The sequence below is a fragment of the Notolepis coatsorum genome (assembly GCF_963971535.1).
Source record: "Notolepis coatsorum genome assembly, chromosome: 12".
Lineage (NCBI taxonomy): Eukaryota > Metazoa > Chordata > Actinopteri > Aulopiformes > Paralepididae > Notolepis > Notolepis coatsorum.
Genome location: NC_140176.1, coordinates 116,036,101 through 116,054,168, shown reverse-complemented (window position 1 = coordinate 116,054,168; position 18,068 = coordinate 116,036,101). Strand labels below are relative to the sequence as shown.

The window sequence follows — 18,068 nt, the reverse complement described above, 5'->3', positions numbered from 1 at the left end:
CGTGGTACGCTCGGCTGAGCGCACCACTCTCTGTAGGGCCTTCTTGTCCTGTGGTAGAGGCGCTGTTTCGCCTTCTTTACTACTGTGTCTATGTGTGTCTATGTGTGCTCGGTTATGTCACACAGCCAGCTTGCATCTGACAGTTCAGACAATATTTCTTCAACCCTTTGTTACCTATTCCGCCTGGATCTTTTTTGTATTTTGGGCTGTAAAATTGTCAAAGAATGTCTGAGGAGTAAGTGCTTTTGGCTTTTTTCCTTTGTTACTTCATCAATACCTCAGATGTTCAACACACATGTATGTGTAAGAATGTGTAATAACTAAGGCTTTATTAACGCATTAACCCACAATTATTTTAACACCGCTATTTTTTAACCCAAGATTAATGTAAAAAAAAAAAAAAAAAAAAAAAATTACCAGAGCTCTTGGGGGGCCACATCAAATGACGTGGCGGGCCGCATTTGGCCCGCGGGCCGTGAGTTTGACACCTATGCTCTAGCGGTTCAAGAGCGCCATCTGGTGGCCGATCGGCAGATCGCCCAACAGGAAGTCATGTGGATGAAGTGGTGATCACCCATATTACTTCCGAGCACTCGCTATAGGTCCCGGGACTCGAGCTCGACACAATACATAGCGATCCGTTGCCAATAACTCGATAAACAACATGATTTGGACGTATATACTATTATACAACCTGGAAATGGACCGGGTATTTCGACATCCCATAATGGAAAACTGTCTACCCCACGCTGATCGCCCAACGGCCCGAGGAGCCTGGGGTGAGTTTTAGCGTGTAATATTACCGTGTTCGATACTAACTGATCTGATGAACATATGACCCACATTAGATGAATGGTATAACGCTGCCCACGGAATTATAAACGCCCCCTCGCCCATCCGGTCAACATCAGATGACGTGTAGTAACTTCCAGAAGTACGTCCAGTTGGAATTTTTTATATCGCGCCGATTGCTATCAAACTGTATTTCATCATCAATATAATGCATTTGGGGCTATAAATCACGTTCTGGAGAAAGCTGCAGAAAGAGATGAAAACATACTTATACCTTAGACCATATTTTAGTATGAATATGTGAATGAAAAAGTTTAACGTTGCTACACCATGAACAATACATATAGGACCTTGAATGGGCCCTAATAATGGCAATCTAGCAATAGAATTTAAAGTTATAGCCCTGCAAAGAAGGGGAACTTCTCCATGTTAAATAGAGCTGGCAACGGATGGTATATCATGAATTTAGCCTTAGGCAATCAAAGTGTTAAGGACTCCAGTCACCCGAACAACTGCCTCTTTGAACTGCTGCGGTCAGGCAAGCGATACCGGAGTCTCAAGGTGAGCACAGAAAGACTCAGAAGAAGCTTCTATCCCCAGGCCATCAGGCTGCTCAACGAACAATGAACACTACACAACAACCATCAAACGCACATAGCACACACATCCACACGCACACACTCACTTTAAACAAACACACTGTAGCACCCACTCCCCACACTTTATAGCACACACTCACTTTATACAAACACACTGTAGCACCCACTCCCCACACTTTATATTTATTGATAAAGGATTGCACTACAACTCGTACACCTTACTGTAAATTGTACCTAAATTGTACCTCATCCCATTTCTGCTTTGCACTATATAGTATTGTATATTAGTACACTGCATAGTATTGTATATTATATGGTAACTCAGTTACGTCTATTCTGCATCGAACATTGTACATATGTCTATACTGAACACTGTGACCTCATTTTCTACTTCTAATTTACATGCTATACTATGTTATTTGATACTTATCTTGTCTAGCACAGTCTCTGGAGCGTAACAGTAAGAAGCATTTTGTATAAAAGTATTCTGTACTTCTGTATGACAACTATTAAAGAAACTTGAAACTTGAGATTTGTCCTTGGGCGCTGGTTAGTCAGTGTAGGTAGTGAGCAGTAGGTTTTATTTGACCTTTGTGTTTGTGTATATTTAGACAAGATATTCCTTACTGAGTTAGTTGTGTTTTGTTTTACTTAGTTTATTCCTTTGGCATCATTCAAGCTCCTTTTCCCTTCTCCCCCCCCCCCCTTTGCCCCTTGGTTGTGTGTATCAAATAGTCTATTAGTCTGTTTTGTTTGTATATATAAAAGGCACAATATATTACTTTCTTTCACCTAAACTTGTGGGCATTGAATTATTTATCATTTGGTTCATTTATCACTAATTGCAACACAATCATCTTTTATGTTATTCACCCCTTACCCTAGACATACTGGGGTTGTAACATAAAATGGGGGGTCGTCCGGGATCTCCTGTAAAGGGTTCCTGGTTTTGATGATTGTTTGTGGTGATGATCCACATAATTAATTCTTTCCTACTGTTATTGATATTTTGTGATTGGTGTACTGTTGCTGTCCACTGCTGACATGGCACAGTTTACCATAGATCAGTTTGTTCAGAATCCCTCTGTTGAAATTTTTGTTAAGTGCCGAAAGGATGATTTGTTACTGATAGGCAAGCACTATGGTCTCCAGATATCAAGGTCTCTGCTTAAAAAAGAGATTAGGTCTATGGTGTTGGACAAATTGGTGGAGATGGAGATGGAGCAATTAGGTATTGTATTCATTATTATTTAATCAGTTTAAGGAACAAAAGCGAGGATATTCTGTTTGCACGGTGAAGCAAATAAATATAATTTTCCAGCCAAGTCCATCTACGGGATCAAAATGCTCAGTAGCTCCGTATAAGACGGGAGCTCCTTTAATATTAGTCAAAAACCTACGGACCAGTTGGACTCTCGTTTTGAGACTGGGGAAGATTCGCTGCGTTTGGGACGTCAAAGAATCGCCACCAGAGAAAGACTAGGAGCTGCTGTTGTTGTTTGTGGAGGAAGAGGATTCCACTGTTTGCTGCTGCATCGGGGAACCGCCTGCAGCCGTTCGTGGACGAGGAACGCACCGGTGCTGACCCGAAGTTTGGCTGAGGAACAGTACTGGACCGCGAGTACTGGTCCGTGAGCGACAGCATGGTACCCAACGCAAGGAGGTATGTTTATAGCGCTATATAAATGCATGGCCATGTAAAAATTGTGCGCGCACATAACTTGGGGTTGAGCATAAATCCATGGTTGCTGAAGTGGAATAACACTTGACTTTTACACGCGGACCTTTTTGTATTGACTTTGTTGCGCGACTCGCCAGCCATCTCGTTTTAACTCAGACTATCTAATAACATGGAGACGCGCAAACCGGCGTCAAACGTTTCCATGGAGACCACAGTGCCCTCCGCTGCTAGCGGTGACGTCAATGGGAAACGTGTCGTTAAAATGACTGCCAAGGCTGTTGCAGAACATTGTGGCAAATTGGAAGCCCGAGAATTGTGTTGCCAGAGCAGCCTGGTCCTAGTGCCTTGGAGGAAGAGGGGACTACAGAAGTTAGTTCGCCTTTGTTTCAGGAGGAGCAACAAAAGTCACCGGTTGGCTTGGGTGCGAAGGCAGAGGTGAAACCACCTGCTACCTTACCTCGCTTTGACCCGCTCTCTCCTAGCTCAACCAGTTCAGTGATTGAAGCACGAATGAAAATGTGCTTGACTCGGCTTCACATGGAAGCTCAAGAGAAGGCTGAGGCACGACAAATTGATTTCAGGCTAGCAGTACGCAAGCTGGAAATCGAGGCTGAAACGGCTGTTAAAATACGACAGCTGGAGTTGGAAAATGGTTTCCAGTTTCCAGTCTCCGATGGCACCATCTTCATCTCAATCAATTCTGTCTAGGTCATTTGACATAAGTAAAAATATATCTCTAGTTCCACCTTTTCAGGAGACCGAAGTAGATGTCTACTTCAGTGCATTTGAGCGTATTGCTACATCCCTTCAGTGGCCGAAGGAGGCATGGCCTCTATTGTTACAGTGTAAACTGAGTGGAAAAGCTCAGGAGGTGATTTCTTCTCTGTCCATTGATGATTCATTGCAATATGACATTGTGAAGTCTGTTGTTCTCCGTGCATATGAGTTGGTGCCAGAGGCCTATAGGCAACGATTCAGGAATCACAAGAAGTCCTCAAGTCAGACATTTGTTGAGTTCAGTATAGATAAGGGAACTCTCTTTGACAAGTGGTGTAGTGCTAACAAGTCTACTGACTACAACTCTCTTAGAGAGCTAATACTGTAGGAGGAATTTAAGAATTGTGTGTCTGAACGCATTGTGGTCTACTTAAATGAGCAGAAGGTAACTTCTTTGTCAGAGGCTGCAGTGTTTGCAGATGAGTTCACGCTTATTCACAAAACGGTCTTTACACCATCCCGTAGTGTTACGTTTGCAGGGTCACTTCCTGAAGGCCCCGTGTCGCAATCAATCCATATGACACTGCCACCTGCCCACTCAAAAACCAACCGTGAATGTTATTACTGCCATAAGACTGGGCATCTCATTGCTGACTGCCACATTCTTAAACGTAAACAACAGCAAGGTCAGAGTTCAGGCCAGACAAAAGGGGTAGGCTTTGTTAAGACAATTAGGCCGTCTGCCTCAGGTCAGCCCACCGAACCGGATCCTAGTTTTAAGTAGAGATGTTCCGATACCATTTTTTCCTTTCCGATCCGATTCCGATACCTACGCTTTGGGTATCGGCCGATACCAATACTTATCCGATACCAGTGCATACATAAAAAAATAAATGAAAAAACGACATTATATAAATTATACTTTTTTTTTTTTTTTTTTAACAAATACTGTTTTATATATACTGTTTTTTAGTAATAACTAGAAAGTAATGGTATTTATTCAACAACAGGTGATTGTATAGATTTGTATTAGTATCATTAATCAATGAGTATGGGGCTGCAGCACTGCAGATATACCCTACTCCAATGATCCACACAGACATTATACGTTGCTGCACTCGCTACCCAGTGGCTCTGCAGATATACCCTACTCAGTCTACAAGGCTCCGTTTCAGTAGCAGAGGATCTGTTGTGATTTTTGCACAATAAATATTCAACATTCTCTTTTGAGACTCCGCCTCAGACCCTTATCATTTGGCACTAAAAGCTAAACATTGTCACTGATATGGCTGTCCGCAACATGTCATTAATGGTCTCAATGACGACGTCAACGTGAGCTAGGTTAGCATAGCATGAGCTACCGGTATATGGAAAGACTGTAACGTTACTGGTGACATTGTGATTTAACGAATACTCCTTTGCCAACTTGCTGTACTTTGCTTGCAGGTCTGCAGCCATTATTGCTGGATTATGAATAGCCCCAACTTTAGCCAAGGTAACGTTAAAGCTAGCTTTCGGTTAGCTGTTCAATGCTAACCGACCAGCCACCAGCCACCAAGCGAACCCATGAGCTCCCCGTCAACACCGCTCTGTCGGGACGATGACATTTAAGAAAGTATCTGCTGTTAAAATGACAAATGGCATTGACACTTTAATTCACGGTCGATTAAGCACACGTTTGTTTTATAATGCTCACTCAACAGACGACAGTGTTGTTGATAAATTACGTCATATGGTATCGGAGCGCAGCATTAGAGCAGCATCGGCCGATACCGATACAAGCATTATAGGCAGTATCGGCGGCTTTTCCGATACTGGTATCGGTATCGGAACAACTCTAGTTTTAAGCCATTCATTTTTGATGGGTTAATTTCGCTCACTGGAAATCCGAGTGATCAGAAGTCTGTTCATATCCTAAGGGATACTGGTGCTAAGCAGTCCTTCCTGCTTGCTAACGTTCTGCCCTTTTCTGACCAAACGTCCTGTGGCTCTAGTGTTATAGTGCAGGGAATTGAAATGGGTTTCATTCCTGTGCCATTGCATAAGGTCCACGTCCAGTCAGCTTTGGCTTCTGGGTTCTTTGATATTGCTGTGCGTCATGCATTGCCAATTGAAGGTGTTGCCTTCATTATGGGTAATGACATAGCTGGAGGAAAAGTGATGCCAGTGCTAGAAGTATTGGATCAGCAGTGTCCTGTGTTAGTCAGTTATTCCCTGAGGCCTTCCCTGCCTGCATGGACACCCACGCTCAGTTACAAAAAGAGGAAGAAATGGGTGATATGGTTAATCTGGCTGACTCTGTGTTAACATCCTTGTTTGTTAGTGATGACATTCTAACTGCTAGCCCTGATGTCTCCAGGTGCCCACTGGAAGAGACCAAAGGTCACCCAAACTCTACAGACCAGACCAAGAGTGGCTGTATTCCTCAGTTACCTGTGACTTGTGAAAAGGTTGTAGGCCTTTTGATAAGTACCCCTGACCGCAAGCGCAAGACTCGTGTTTGCCATGTTAACATGTTGAAGTTGTATCACCTTAGAGGGAACCCTCAGCCAGAGGAGGTAGAGGGAAAAGCAACCACCTCAGTTGCTTCAGTTCAGGTGATTGCTTCTGGTGTTACTGATGATGTTGATGACAAACAACTAAACAATAGTGTGTTTGCTCCAGTGTCTACTGTTTGGTTTACTTTTCTTTTTCTGTTGTCGACTCGTTCTCTGTTTCTGTCGACTTGTTTTCTGTTGCCGCTGACTAGTTTTCTGTTGCTGTCGACTCGTTCTCCGTTTGTCGACCCATGTTCCGTTTGCCGTCGACTCGTTCCCCGTAGCTGTCGAATCGTCATAATCGACCCGAGTGGTTGTTGTACCAACCGCCCTCTTGTTATTTTTTGGGTAATGGGTTTGTTTTTGTGTGTGGGGGTGTTACGTTCCAGCATGTGGCTGTTGTATGTTGTTTGTACTTTTGTGCCCCCCACCCCCTTTCTCTCTCTTTCTCTCTCCCTCTCCTTCTCTCTCTCTCTCCCACTCCCTCCACCTGCTATACTCTGATCCAGGTTCCTGTCCTTCATCAGGACACTAATTGGAAACCAGCCAGTCATCCCAGCCATCAAGCAAATCACCAGTTGACCAATCGGAAGCCCTCCTCTTGTTTTAAAACCCATGTAGCACTTTCTGTTTCCTTCCCTTCTTTTTGTCTCTATGCTGTTGGTTAAATGTTTGACTCTGATATATTTAGCCAACTTGGTACAAGTGTATGTGTGTGTGTGGGTTGGGAATTGGAGCAGGTAAGGGGCCCAACACATTTGGTGCTACACGTAGTGATAGTATTGTCTAGACACACTAGGTCAGGAGTGATGCCACTCATTGTATGTTTTGGACATATGTTTGGTTAGTCAGTGTAGGTAGTGAGCAGTAGGTTTTATTTGACCTTTGTGTTTGTGTATAGGTAGACAAGATATTCCTTACTGAGTTAGTTGTGTTTTGTTTTACTTAGTTTATTCCTTTGGCATCATTCAAGCTCCTTTTCCCTTCTCCCCCCCCTTTCCCCTTGGTTGTGTGTATCAAATCCACCATTGTCATTGTGTATTAGTCTGTTTTGTTTGTATATATAAAAGGCACAATATATTACTTTCTTTCACCTAAACTTGTTGTGGGCATTGAATTATTTATCATTTGGTTCATTTATCACTAATTACAACACAATCATCTTTTATGTTATTCACCCCTTCCCCTAGACATACTGGGGTTGTAACAGGGATTCAGACCAGAGAAAGACTTTCATCTTGTCCCCCATTTTCAATTCATCATGACATTTAGGACATACACGACATACAGATACAGTACTGCTGGTATGTCATATACATTTATGACATACCAGATTTACAAATACAGTACTGTTTGTGATACAGGCAGGCTGTGAGTGTATTTGATGGTTTGTTACATAGTGTTATTGTCATTGAGCATCCTGATGGCCTGGGGATAGAAGCTCCTTCTGAGTCTCTCTGTGCTTGCCATGAGACTCCGGTATAGCTTGCCTGACCGCAGCAGTTCAAAGAGGCAATTGTTTGGGTGGCTAGAGTCTTTGATTATTCTCTTAGCCTTACCCATGCAACGCTTGTTGTAAATGTCTTGGAGAGTGGGAAGCCCACCTCCAATTGTGCGTTCGGCTGAACGTGCCACTCTCTGTAGTCTGCTGCAGTCTTGTGCTGTGCTATTCCCAAACCAGGAGGTGATATTGCCAGTCAGGATGCTCTCTATTGTGCATGAGTAGAAGTTCTTAAGGATCTTCTGACTCACTTTGAACTTCCTTAGGCGCCTAAGGAAGTAGAGGCGTTGCTGTGCCTTCTTGATTACACTGTCAATGTGTGTGGTCCATGTCAAGTCCTCGGATATGTGGACTCCGAGGTACTTAAAACTGTTCACTCTCTCAACCGGTGCCCCGTCGATGCTGAGGGGGCTGTAGTCCCTGACCCCCGACCTCCTAAAGTCCACAATCATTTCTTTTGTTTTGCTGACGTTCAGGGAGAGGCAGTTCTCCTGACACCACCGCACCAGATTCTCTACCTCTTCCAGGTAGGCCCTTTCATCGTTTGCAGAGATCAGGCCCACCACTACTGTGTCGTCAGCAAATTTGACGATTGTGTTGTTGTTCCGCTGTGCCACACAGTCATGTGTGTACAGGGAGTAGAGGAGGGGACTCAGGACACAGCCCTGGGGGGCCCCTATGTTAAGAGTGATGGATGAGGAGGTGCAGTTGCCTGCTCTCACCACCTGGGGTCTACCCGTCAGGAAGTCCAAGACCCACTGGCAGAGGTCATAGTTCAAGCCCCGGTCCCTGAGCTTGGCTATGAGTTTGGAGGGGACTATGGTATTTAATGCTGAGCTGTAGTCCATGAATAGCATTCTCACATAGTGCCCCTGCCTCTTGTCCAGGTGTGATGCTGCTGTGTGCAGCACATGGGCTATGGCGTCCTCCGTGGACCTGTTGGGGCGATATGCAAATTGCAGGCCAGGTTGATGGGGAGGGAGGAACAGATGTAGCCCTTCACTAGCTTCTCAAAGCACTTCATGGCTATGGAGGTGAGAGCTACAGGGTGGTAGTCGTTGAGGCAAGCGGGCATGGATTTTTTGGGTACAGGGATAATGGTGGACTTCTTCAGACAGGTGGGGATGACAGCCTGTTCTAAGGACAGGTTAAATATGTCAGTGAATACCGGGGCCAATTGGTCGGCACAGACTTTTAGGACGCGGCCGGGGATACCGTCCGGTCCTGCTGCCTTCCTGATATTCACTTTCTTAAAGGTTCTCCTCACCTCATGTTCTGTTATCCTGAACACTGAGTCTCCATCTGCAGTGCCCCCCCCCCCCCCCCCCATTGCAGTGGTTTGTAGGCTGGTGTTGTTATTCCCAGTCTCAAACCTCGCATAGAAGGTATTGAGATCATTTGCTAAGGAGATGTCACTGTTCAGCTTGAGGGAGTTGCCTTTGTAATCTGTCATCGTTCTGAGGCCCTGCCACATACCTCTAGAGTCAGCCTGTTCAAACTGAAGTTCAACTTTATCCCTATAGCGCCGTTTTGCCTCTTATTACTGTCCTCCTTACGTTGTATCTCGCCGCCTTGTGTTCATTCATGTTGCCTGTCACAAGCCAGGCGTTATAGGCTGAGGTTTACGCTTTCAGAGCCTCACGGACGGATTTGTCTACCCAGGGCTTTTGGTTTGGGTAAACTCTAATAGTTGTAGAGGGGATTGTTTCTTCTACCAGAGTACAAATAAAGTCCTGTAGTCATTAATATTGTCTGTGTTATCGCGGAACACATCCCAGTCTGCACATTCAAGTGCAACCTGGAGCGTGCCCTCTGATTCCCCATATAAATCTATATAAGTGCAGCCTGGAGCGTGCCCTCTGATTCCCCATGCAGCCTGGAGTGTGCCCTCTGATTCCCCATGCAACCTGGAGCGTGCCCTCTGATTCCCCATATAAATCTATATAAGTGCAGCCTGGAATGTGCCCTCTGATTCCCCATGCAGCCTGGAGCGTGCCCTCTGATTCCCCATGCAGCCTGGAGTGTGCCCTCTGATTCCCCATGCAGCCTGGAGCGTGCCCTCTGATTCCCCATGCAGCCTGGAGTGTGCCCTCTGATTCCCCATGCAACCTGGAGCGTGCCCTCTGATTCCCCATATAAATCTATATAAGTGCAGCCTGGAGCGTGCCCTCTGATTCCCCATGCAGCCTGGAGCGTGCCCTCTGATTCCCCATGCAGCCGGGAGTGTGCCCTCTGATTCCCCATGCAGCCTGGAGCGTGCCCTCTGATTCCCCATATACATCTATATAAGTCTATACATGCTGTGTAGTGTGGATGCTTACTGTATGGATGCCTTCTATGGCGGCACAGTGGTGTAGTGGTTAACACTGTCGCCTCACAGCTAGAAGGTCCTGGGTTCGATTCCCGCTTGGGGACCAGGTTGCCAGTTACCCAGGTGGGGTATCTCCCGGACCCTTTTGTGGAGTTTGCATGTTCTCCCCGTGCCCCCCCCCCCCCCCCCCCCCCCTCCGATAAGATAAACCCAATGGAAAAACATGCACAACAGATCGCTAACGCTGTTGTGTCCCTGACGAAGACGGACAGGAGCACTTGGATTGGTCCCCGGGCGCGGCGCTCGCTGCAGCCCATGTCTGCTCCCGGCTGCCCTTGGGGGGGAAGGACGACGGGATGGGAGGTGCCGAGAACATTTCGTCAGCGACTCAGTGCATGTGTGTGTTCCTGTGGGTCACCCATCGCATGTGTGTGTTTGTGTGTGTGTGTTAATCTGATGACAAATAAAGACTTCTTAACTTAACTTACACGAGTAAGGTGAGTAACCTACATGCCATTACTGCTTTTTATCTATTGACTCATTATAGCTACTTTATTTTCTTGAAATAATAATAACACCCGCCCGTTCCTATCACATTATTTATCATTACATACATTGTATCCATGCCTGTAGCTAAATGTTGAAAAACAGGGAACAAAATTTACTTTAGATTTTATTCTCAAATGTTGAGATTTATTATTCTTACTTTAGAGATTTAATTCTCAATGAATTATTACATGTATATGTATTGTGTGTTATCTCTCCACTCCACGCTATGGTAGTGCTTGTGCCAGCAGAGGAGATACAATTAAAATGTATTTTTTATATATAGGCTATATACATATTTAATTCAAATCAGTGAAATATTTATTATCATCAACTATCCAGTTAGTTTTTATAGTGTAACTTTTGGCTACTTCATTGATCACCATCATTAACGTAGAGAGAAAGAGAGAGATGGGCTCAGCCCCCCCCCCCCCACCTTTCATCCACCTCTGCATCCAAAGATCAACTAAAGAAATTGCAAACTGCCCAGAACAGAGCTGCAAGGTTAGTCTTACATTGTTCCATGAGAACAAACACTATCACTATGCACTGTCAACTCTCATGGTTAACGGTAGAGAATAGGCTGGTTTTCAACACGGTTACATTTTTCAGGAACACTGTCTTTTCGTCTCAACCTGTTTTCTTATACAAACAAATTGTCAGATGCAGTCGGGTTCATTCTCATTTTACTAGGTCAGCCGATGGACAGATTATGTTACCACGTCCAAAATCAAATGCTTTAAAGAGGACTGTTGTTTATCGTGCCATCAATCATTGGAATAACTGTCCACTGAACATAAGTAAATTGAATAGAAAAGTGTCTTTTAAATACCACCTGAGAATGCACTACTTAAATATGTGAGCAAAATATTCTGATGTTTATAATGATGTCTACAATGTTTTACTGTTTTTAGATTATCATTGTTAATTAAGTGAATTGTGATGTATCTCATGTATTGTTATGTTTTGTGTTGTCTTTCTGTGTGGACCCCAGGAAGACTAGCTCGCCACTTGCGCTTTCACATATAGTTTGTGGACTCTGTGCGATTCTGGGGGTGAAGTTGCAACAGTGTTGCATTCTTCATTTGGTGCGTCTGCATTCACATTGCAATTTGTCAAGCGCACCAAACTTTCTGAACAATGTCACACGGTCGAAAAGGGCGCTCGTCTATTGGACACAACAGAGTGAAAATGTGTGTGTGTGAATGCGAGCCCTATTGTGTGTGTGTGTGTGTGTGTGTGTGTGTGTGTGTGTGTGTGTGTGTGTGTGTGTGTAGTAGTAGACGCAGCGGGAGGAGTGTAGCGGAGAGAAAGTCGGGGAGCAGACGGTCTCTCGGTTTGATTGCATGAAGCACCGGTGACGATGACCGGTGAGGAGTTTTTTTTTCCGCGCGCGCGTGTGTGTGTGTGTGTGTGTGTGTGTGACTGCGAGCCCCGTCTGACTCCAGTTCCACCATTTGACCGAATGTCCCGCGTCCCGCATATTGAGAGGATGTCCCTCTTTTCGAAGCAAAAAAAAACATGGGTCTCTAAAAGCCCCTCCCTACAGTAAACGTAGCAACCCGCCTCTTGTCCACACACATTGCTCTGCTCATGACGCTACCTCATATCGCAGATCTGATTGGTTAGGTAGTAATTTAGCGCTCTGCTCGTGAGAGTCGTGACTCACTTCCTATATTTGGTCCGCGTTTGGTCCGATGAAGCGAACCGAGACCTACGTTTTCAGGCGGACCAGAGTTTGCGTGTTTGGTCCGCACCAGAGTTCGACTGAGCATTCACACCACCCCAAAAAAGCGGACTATCGAATTCTGGTCCGATAGTCCGGACCAAACAGCTCTGGTGTGAAAGCACCCTTAGGTGGCAGCTAATGGGGATCCTTTTAAACAATAAACAAACAATTCCTCACTATTGGAACTCCACAAAACCAATTTCTCCTGTGCCTGTAAGCTATTTTTGCTTAGCTTAGTTAGCAGTAGGGGTCTAACGATTCGACCTCACAACGATTAGATTCGATTACGATTCTTCAGGCAACGATTCAATGCATCATGAAATCTCTTCATTTGACCACGATTCGATTCGATCAGTTAATTCCCCAAAAAAAATTTAATACACAAATGTGGGTGGGGGAACTGATTCACTCAGCATGAATGGACTATAGGTCAATAAAAACAATACACACACAAAGAAAAAAAACTAGAGATGCTCGATATTGGCTTTTTTACCGATACCGATATACCGATATTGTCTAACTCTTAATTTCCGATACCGATATCAACCGATACCGATATATGCAGGGCCCCCCCCAAAAATGGAATAATTTCAGGTAATTAACATTACATATCTCTTGTTGTGGAATTAACACAACATTATGCATACCTTTGACAATAAATAAAATCAGAATTAGTTCTTACTTGCTTGCCTGGGTAAATAAAGGTTATAGAAAAAAAAAAATATATATATATATTTTCAGATATCACATTTTAATGCCGATATCGGCCGATAATATCGGTAGGCCGATAATATCGGACATCCCTAAAAAAAATATATATATTTATTTTATTTCGATTCTAATCGATTCTAACATTTTCAAATCGATGCGGTTGAATCGTCACATTAGGATCGATGCATTTCGATGCATCGTTACACCCCTAGTTAGCAGCTAACGTTAGTTAAGGTTTTTACCGCGACGTGGGCATACAGTAATGGCGAGGATGTAAAGCATGTTAGACACATTTATTGGACCCGTTGCTCGAGGAGTTTACATAGAAACAGCACGACTCGCAAGGAGTTATGACAGGCTGTAGAACGCAGGGCTGAAGAGCTGTCTTAGCTTCTCAAAGTGAAGGTGGGGGGTATCGGCTCAGCCCCTCCCTCCGTCGATTCCTGGCTCTAGGCAGAATCACGAATAGTGGTTATTTATATTTTGAACGTGATTCATTGCGCACTGGTTAGATTACACGTTACGCATGTTATGACTTTGAACATCTGCCATTTGCACGGCAAAAGGCATCCAAGTAACAACAATACGATGCATCGATCATGAATATGCAAATCGACTAAATTTAATGGTAGAGGACATCGACATGGTCGACTAATCATGACAGCCCTATCTCAGTGTGTCCAGTAGAAAGCTATCTGGCTGCAAGCTAGTCTAGCTTAGCACAAATGAATGGAAGCGGATGCGTACCAGCTAGCCTAGCTTAAAACTATGAGGTGTTTTTGGCCAACAGCTAGGCTAGCTTGTCCATATTTGTTCATTAATACCCTAGTTACAGTACAGCAACCAAATTAAACTGTATCAAGTCAACTGACAATGTGAATAGTATGAAGGGAAAAAAAGGGATACAAAAAAAAGAAAGTCTCCTGCGAAATAAGCTGTGACCTGTTTTGACCTGCACCTCAAATAATCGGAATCGAGAATAGTTTAGAACAGGAATCGAAATTGAGAATCGGAATCGTTCAAATCCAAACGATGCCCAACCCTATTTATAGGTCAAGAAGAAACATCACAATAGATCCAGAACAAAAAACACCATAATATCCACATTTGCAACACTCCCAGACTTTCACCAATGAAGATGAGGAACGACTCACTAAAACCTGGCAATAGGGGGAAAAAACAACACAGGCGGAGAGGAGGAGAGAAACCTCAGATGAGCAGTTAAAAAGGGGATCCCCCAACAGGATGTCGGTGATAATATAGTGTTGCAATGGATAATAGATCGCCGTCGACTAAAGACGCACTTCTTCAACCATTATCTGAAATAATGAAAATGTAAAAAAAAAAAAATGTAAAAAAAAAACCCGAACTAACATTACTGTCATGCACCTGTCCTAATAAACTAACCTACACTGTAGCACTCAACACTTTGATGAACATTGTTTCTCAGCTGATAAGAGTTGTACAGAACTTGTAAGTCGCTTTGGATAAAAGCGTCAGCTAAATGACTAAATGTAAATGTAAATAATAGATGGATGGAGAATAGAACAAGCAAATAATTGGTACATATGTATGTATGTATATATACTGTCAGTTTATCGCGTTAATTAGATTAATTAATTACACAGCAAATTATCGCGAAAATTTACTCAAAATAAATACAAAATATATATATATATATATATATTTTTTTTTTAAATATATATATATATATTTAAATCTCATTAATTCCATAAGAACGTAGAATAAACATTTACAGATTTTTTTTTTAAATGGACCATTTGCATGTTCTTGGTATCTGATTCTAGGGACATCTATGGATCTCAGGGAATGTATTCCCAGTGTCAGAAATACTGTGTCTGTTACTAGGCTTGAGTAAATTGTAATGAACCTAGTATGGTCTTGTCAATATTCCAATGTACAGTTTTGCTTGTTTGTACAGTGTCCCCCCCCCCCCCAATGTACAGTTTTGCTTGTTTGTACAGTGTTCCCCCCCCCCCCCCAACCCCCGCCAATGTAAATGACCCAGTATGGATGTCAATATCCCAAATGTACCCAACCCGCCCCCCCCCCCCCACACAACCCCACCCAACCTCCTCCAATGTACAGTTTTTACGTCAAATGTATATACTCCCTTTTCTTGACTCTTTTTGTATCACAAACAGTACTGTATTTGCAAATCTGGTATGTCATAAATGTATAGATGTAGCAGTACTGTATGTCATGTATGTCATATATGTCCTGATGAATTGAAAATGGGGGACCCTGATGTAAACAAGACGAAAGTCTTTCTCTGGTCTGCATCCCCTTAACAATTGTGTGTATTGAGCTGTACTGTATTGTACCCATTCTGCAATCTGTTAATAAAGTTTTCAATCAATCAACCAAATGAGAATATCAATTCATTTTAATGAATTTTTCTTTGACTGTGAATAACACCATGCTAAAAATTACCAGACCTGAAAAATCTAAGCAAATTAATAAATGGAAGATGATTAAACAGAAGGTTTTGTAGATACAGTACTGAATTCTGCCATTTGAAATATGATTATAGAATATAGTATATCGGGCCTAAAATGGTTATGCGATTAAAATGCGATTAATTAGATTAATTAATTACAAATCCTGTAATTAATTAGATACATTTTTTTAATCGCCTGACAGCACTAATATATAAATGTAATGAAACACAGAGCTTGACATTAACTTTTTGGCTCACCAGGTTTTCCTGTGATTTTCCAAAGTCACTAGCCACTCAGCATTTTCACCAGCCAAAAATCCATGCGCCCACGCCCCCACCCAAAAAGTTATAAATATAGGTAATTGGACAATGCATTTGTTTGGACATAAGATTTTATTTGAACAGAAACATCTAAAATAACATCTAATCCAAAATGTCAGTAATGTGGTGTGTGCTAAAATAACATCTAACGCCAAATTGGAGATGGGGTCAAAGGTCAAGGTTTCCTGACCTCCACAGGCGGGTAATAGAGCGTGGGTAAACGGTAGGAGTAACTATGACTCTCGGTAGCCAAAGGGGGGCAACTACGATTTTGCGTGAGCTCCCACGCGTGTGCCCGTTTTCCGATCCCCGCGAAAATATGCACAGGGGTAGATCTCGGGTCGGTTCTACAACTTCCCAATGCCCTTCCATCTGCGAAAATGTTGGGAAAAATGTTTTGCCCAACGTGGAATGATTTGGGTGATTTTGCACATGCGCCCGGGGGTAGAATTCAGTGGGGGGCACGATTTCCCAATGGACATTAGCGAAAACGTCGGGGCGCAACCTCGCAGATTTTGCGCGAGCTCCCACGTGCATGCCCATATTCCGATCCGTGCGGAAATATTCGGGTGGCGGGTGTTAATGTCAAGCCCTGCATACATGGTAGCAATAGTATCTAAAGTACATAATAACTCGATTAAAATAGAGCCAAGAATAATAAAGCATAGGAATACAAGCACTGGTGTGAAAAATAAGATGAAAGCTCAATCCTATCTGAGAACCCCTCCATATAACATAATGATCATCTCTCTATCAATCTATCTAATCCATCCTTACCACAGAGTGGGAGACGTTTCCGACCCTCAGTCCTGGTGCTGCAGACACAACTGAAGGAGTCGCAAAGGTTTCTGGAGGCAGGACTTTTCTGGATAGTTGATTTTCATTCAGCTGTTTGTTCAGCCAACTTATCACTGTGGTAAAAGGAAAAATAAAAATAAATACTGGTCGTCGTTATAGCTTAATTGCTTTTGAAACGATAAACTATTAAACACTTTCCTTACCGTTCTCATTTGTTTTTAACAGTTCTCTGCTTTCATTTAGTTTCTGGTTGAGTTTGGATACCTGTCAACGGAGGAATAGATTAGAGATCACAGTGAGGGTGGGTAAAGTGTGTTTGCCCCGTCACTGGTACTTAAACATTTCATGTAGACACAATACAAAGTCTCCTTCTATGTGCCAAGCCTAAGGGCTAGATCCACAAAAAATTGATTGCACGGAGCAAGTTGCACCCTTACTTACAATTCATTATGAATTGAAAATGGGGGACCCTGATGTAAACAAGACAAAAGTCTTTCTCTGGTCTGCATCCCCTTAACAATTGTGTGTATTGAGCCGTACTGTATTGTACCCATTCTGCAATCTGTTAATAACATTTTCATTCAATCAATCAATTGATATCAATAAGACTTGTAAATGGGTTAATTATTGTTAACTTGTCCGGCTGTATAATTTCTTTGGCTCTCTAAAGAACTACAGTTGAATCATAGGGGAGGGGCTGAGTACTTTCATCCTCGAGTGTCGGAGACAGACGTGCAGACGTAACAGCATAAAAGCCTTCCCACTCTCCCTTTGTGTGTGTGTGTGCGTGCACCACATAATACCTCCATGATGTGCGGAAAAGTGACCATACCGCCGCGTCTGAAGCTCTGATCGACTCATGCTTGGTTTTAAATTGTTCAGGAGACTCATTATGACAAACGCCTCCTTATGATCGTGTCTCTAAAAACGACAGCCTGAGCTTAGTCTACTTGTTTGGGGATAAAGCTTATGTGCTACTTGTGGTTGTCGCATGTTACAAGGTTTAAAGTGGAATTCCACCCCAAAGGAGTTTCCACCCGAAGTTGAAATTAAGATTTGTAACAATTTTGTGTTTTATGATTGTAACTTAGCTTGTTTCACCTGTTTGACTATCTCATCACTTATTTCGTCTCCAATCAGTGCTATGATTTCCTAGATGGTTGGGTTAGTGTTGCATAGAGTCACTGAGCTGATGGCCTGGGGATAGAAGCGGGGGTCACAAGTCATTAGACTAACAAAGGGCTGCTCTCAGGCTGAATGTGTCAAGTAAGGGGGGGGGGTTACATTGCTTTCTGGGTAAAGTAGTCATTACACATGACAAGAGAAATGGTTGAGATGGAAAAGTATCTGCCTGATACAAGTGA

At 43.2% G+C, this 18,068-nt stretch overlaps 1 protein-coding gene across 1 annotated transcript in view; it reads right to left on the bottom strand.

Moving 5' to 3' along the window:
• The window catches only part of sass6 (SAS-6 centriolar assembly protein), a 168,753-nt gene that overhangs the window by 44,022 nt on the left and 106,663 nt on the right, over nt 1-18,068 (bottom strand). The window contains exons 12-13 of the mRNA XM_084325732.1: nt 16,908-16,968; nt 16,684-16,817 (exon numbers count right to left, since the gene is read on the bottom strand). Coding sequence (XP_084181858.1) covers nt 16,684-16,817; nt 16,908-16,968 — 195 coding nt within the window. The remainder of the gene's footprint in view (nt 1-16,683; nt 16,818-16,907; nt 16,969-18,068) is intronic.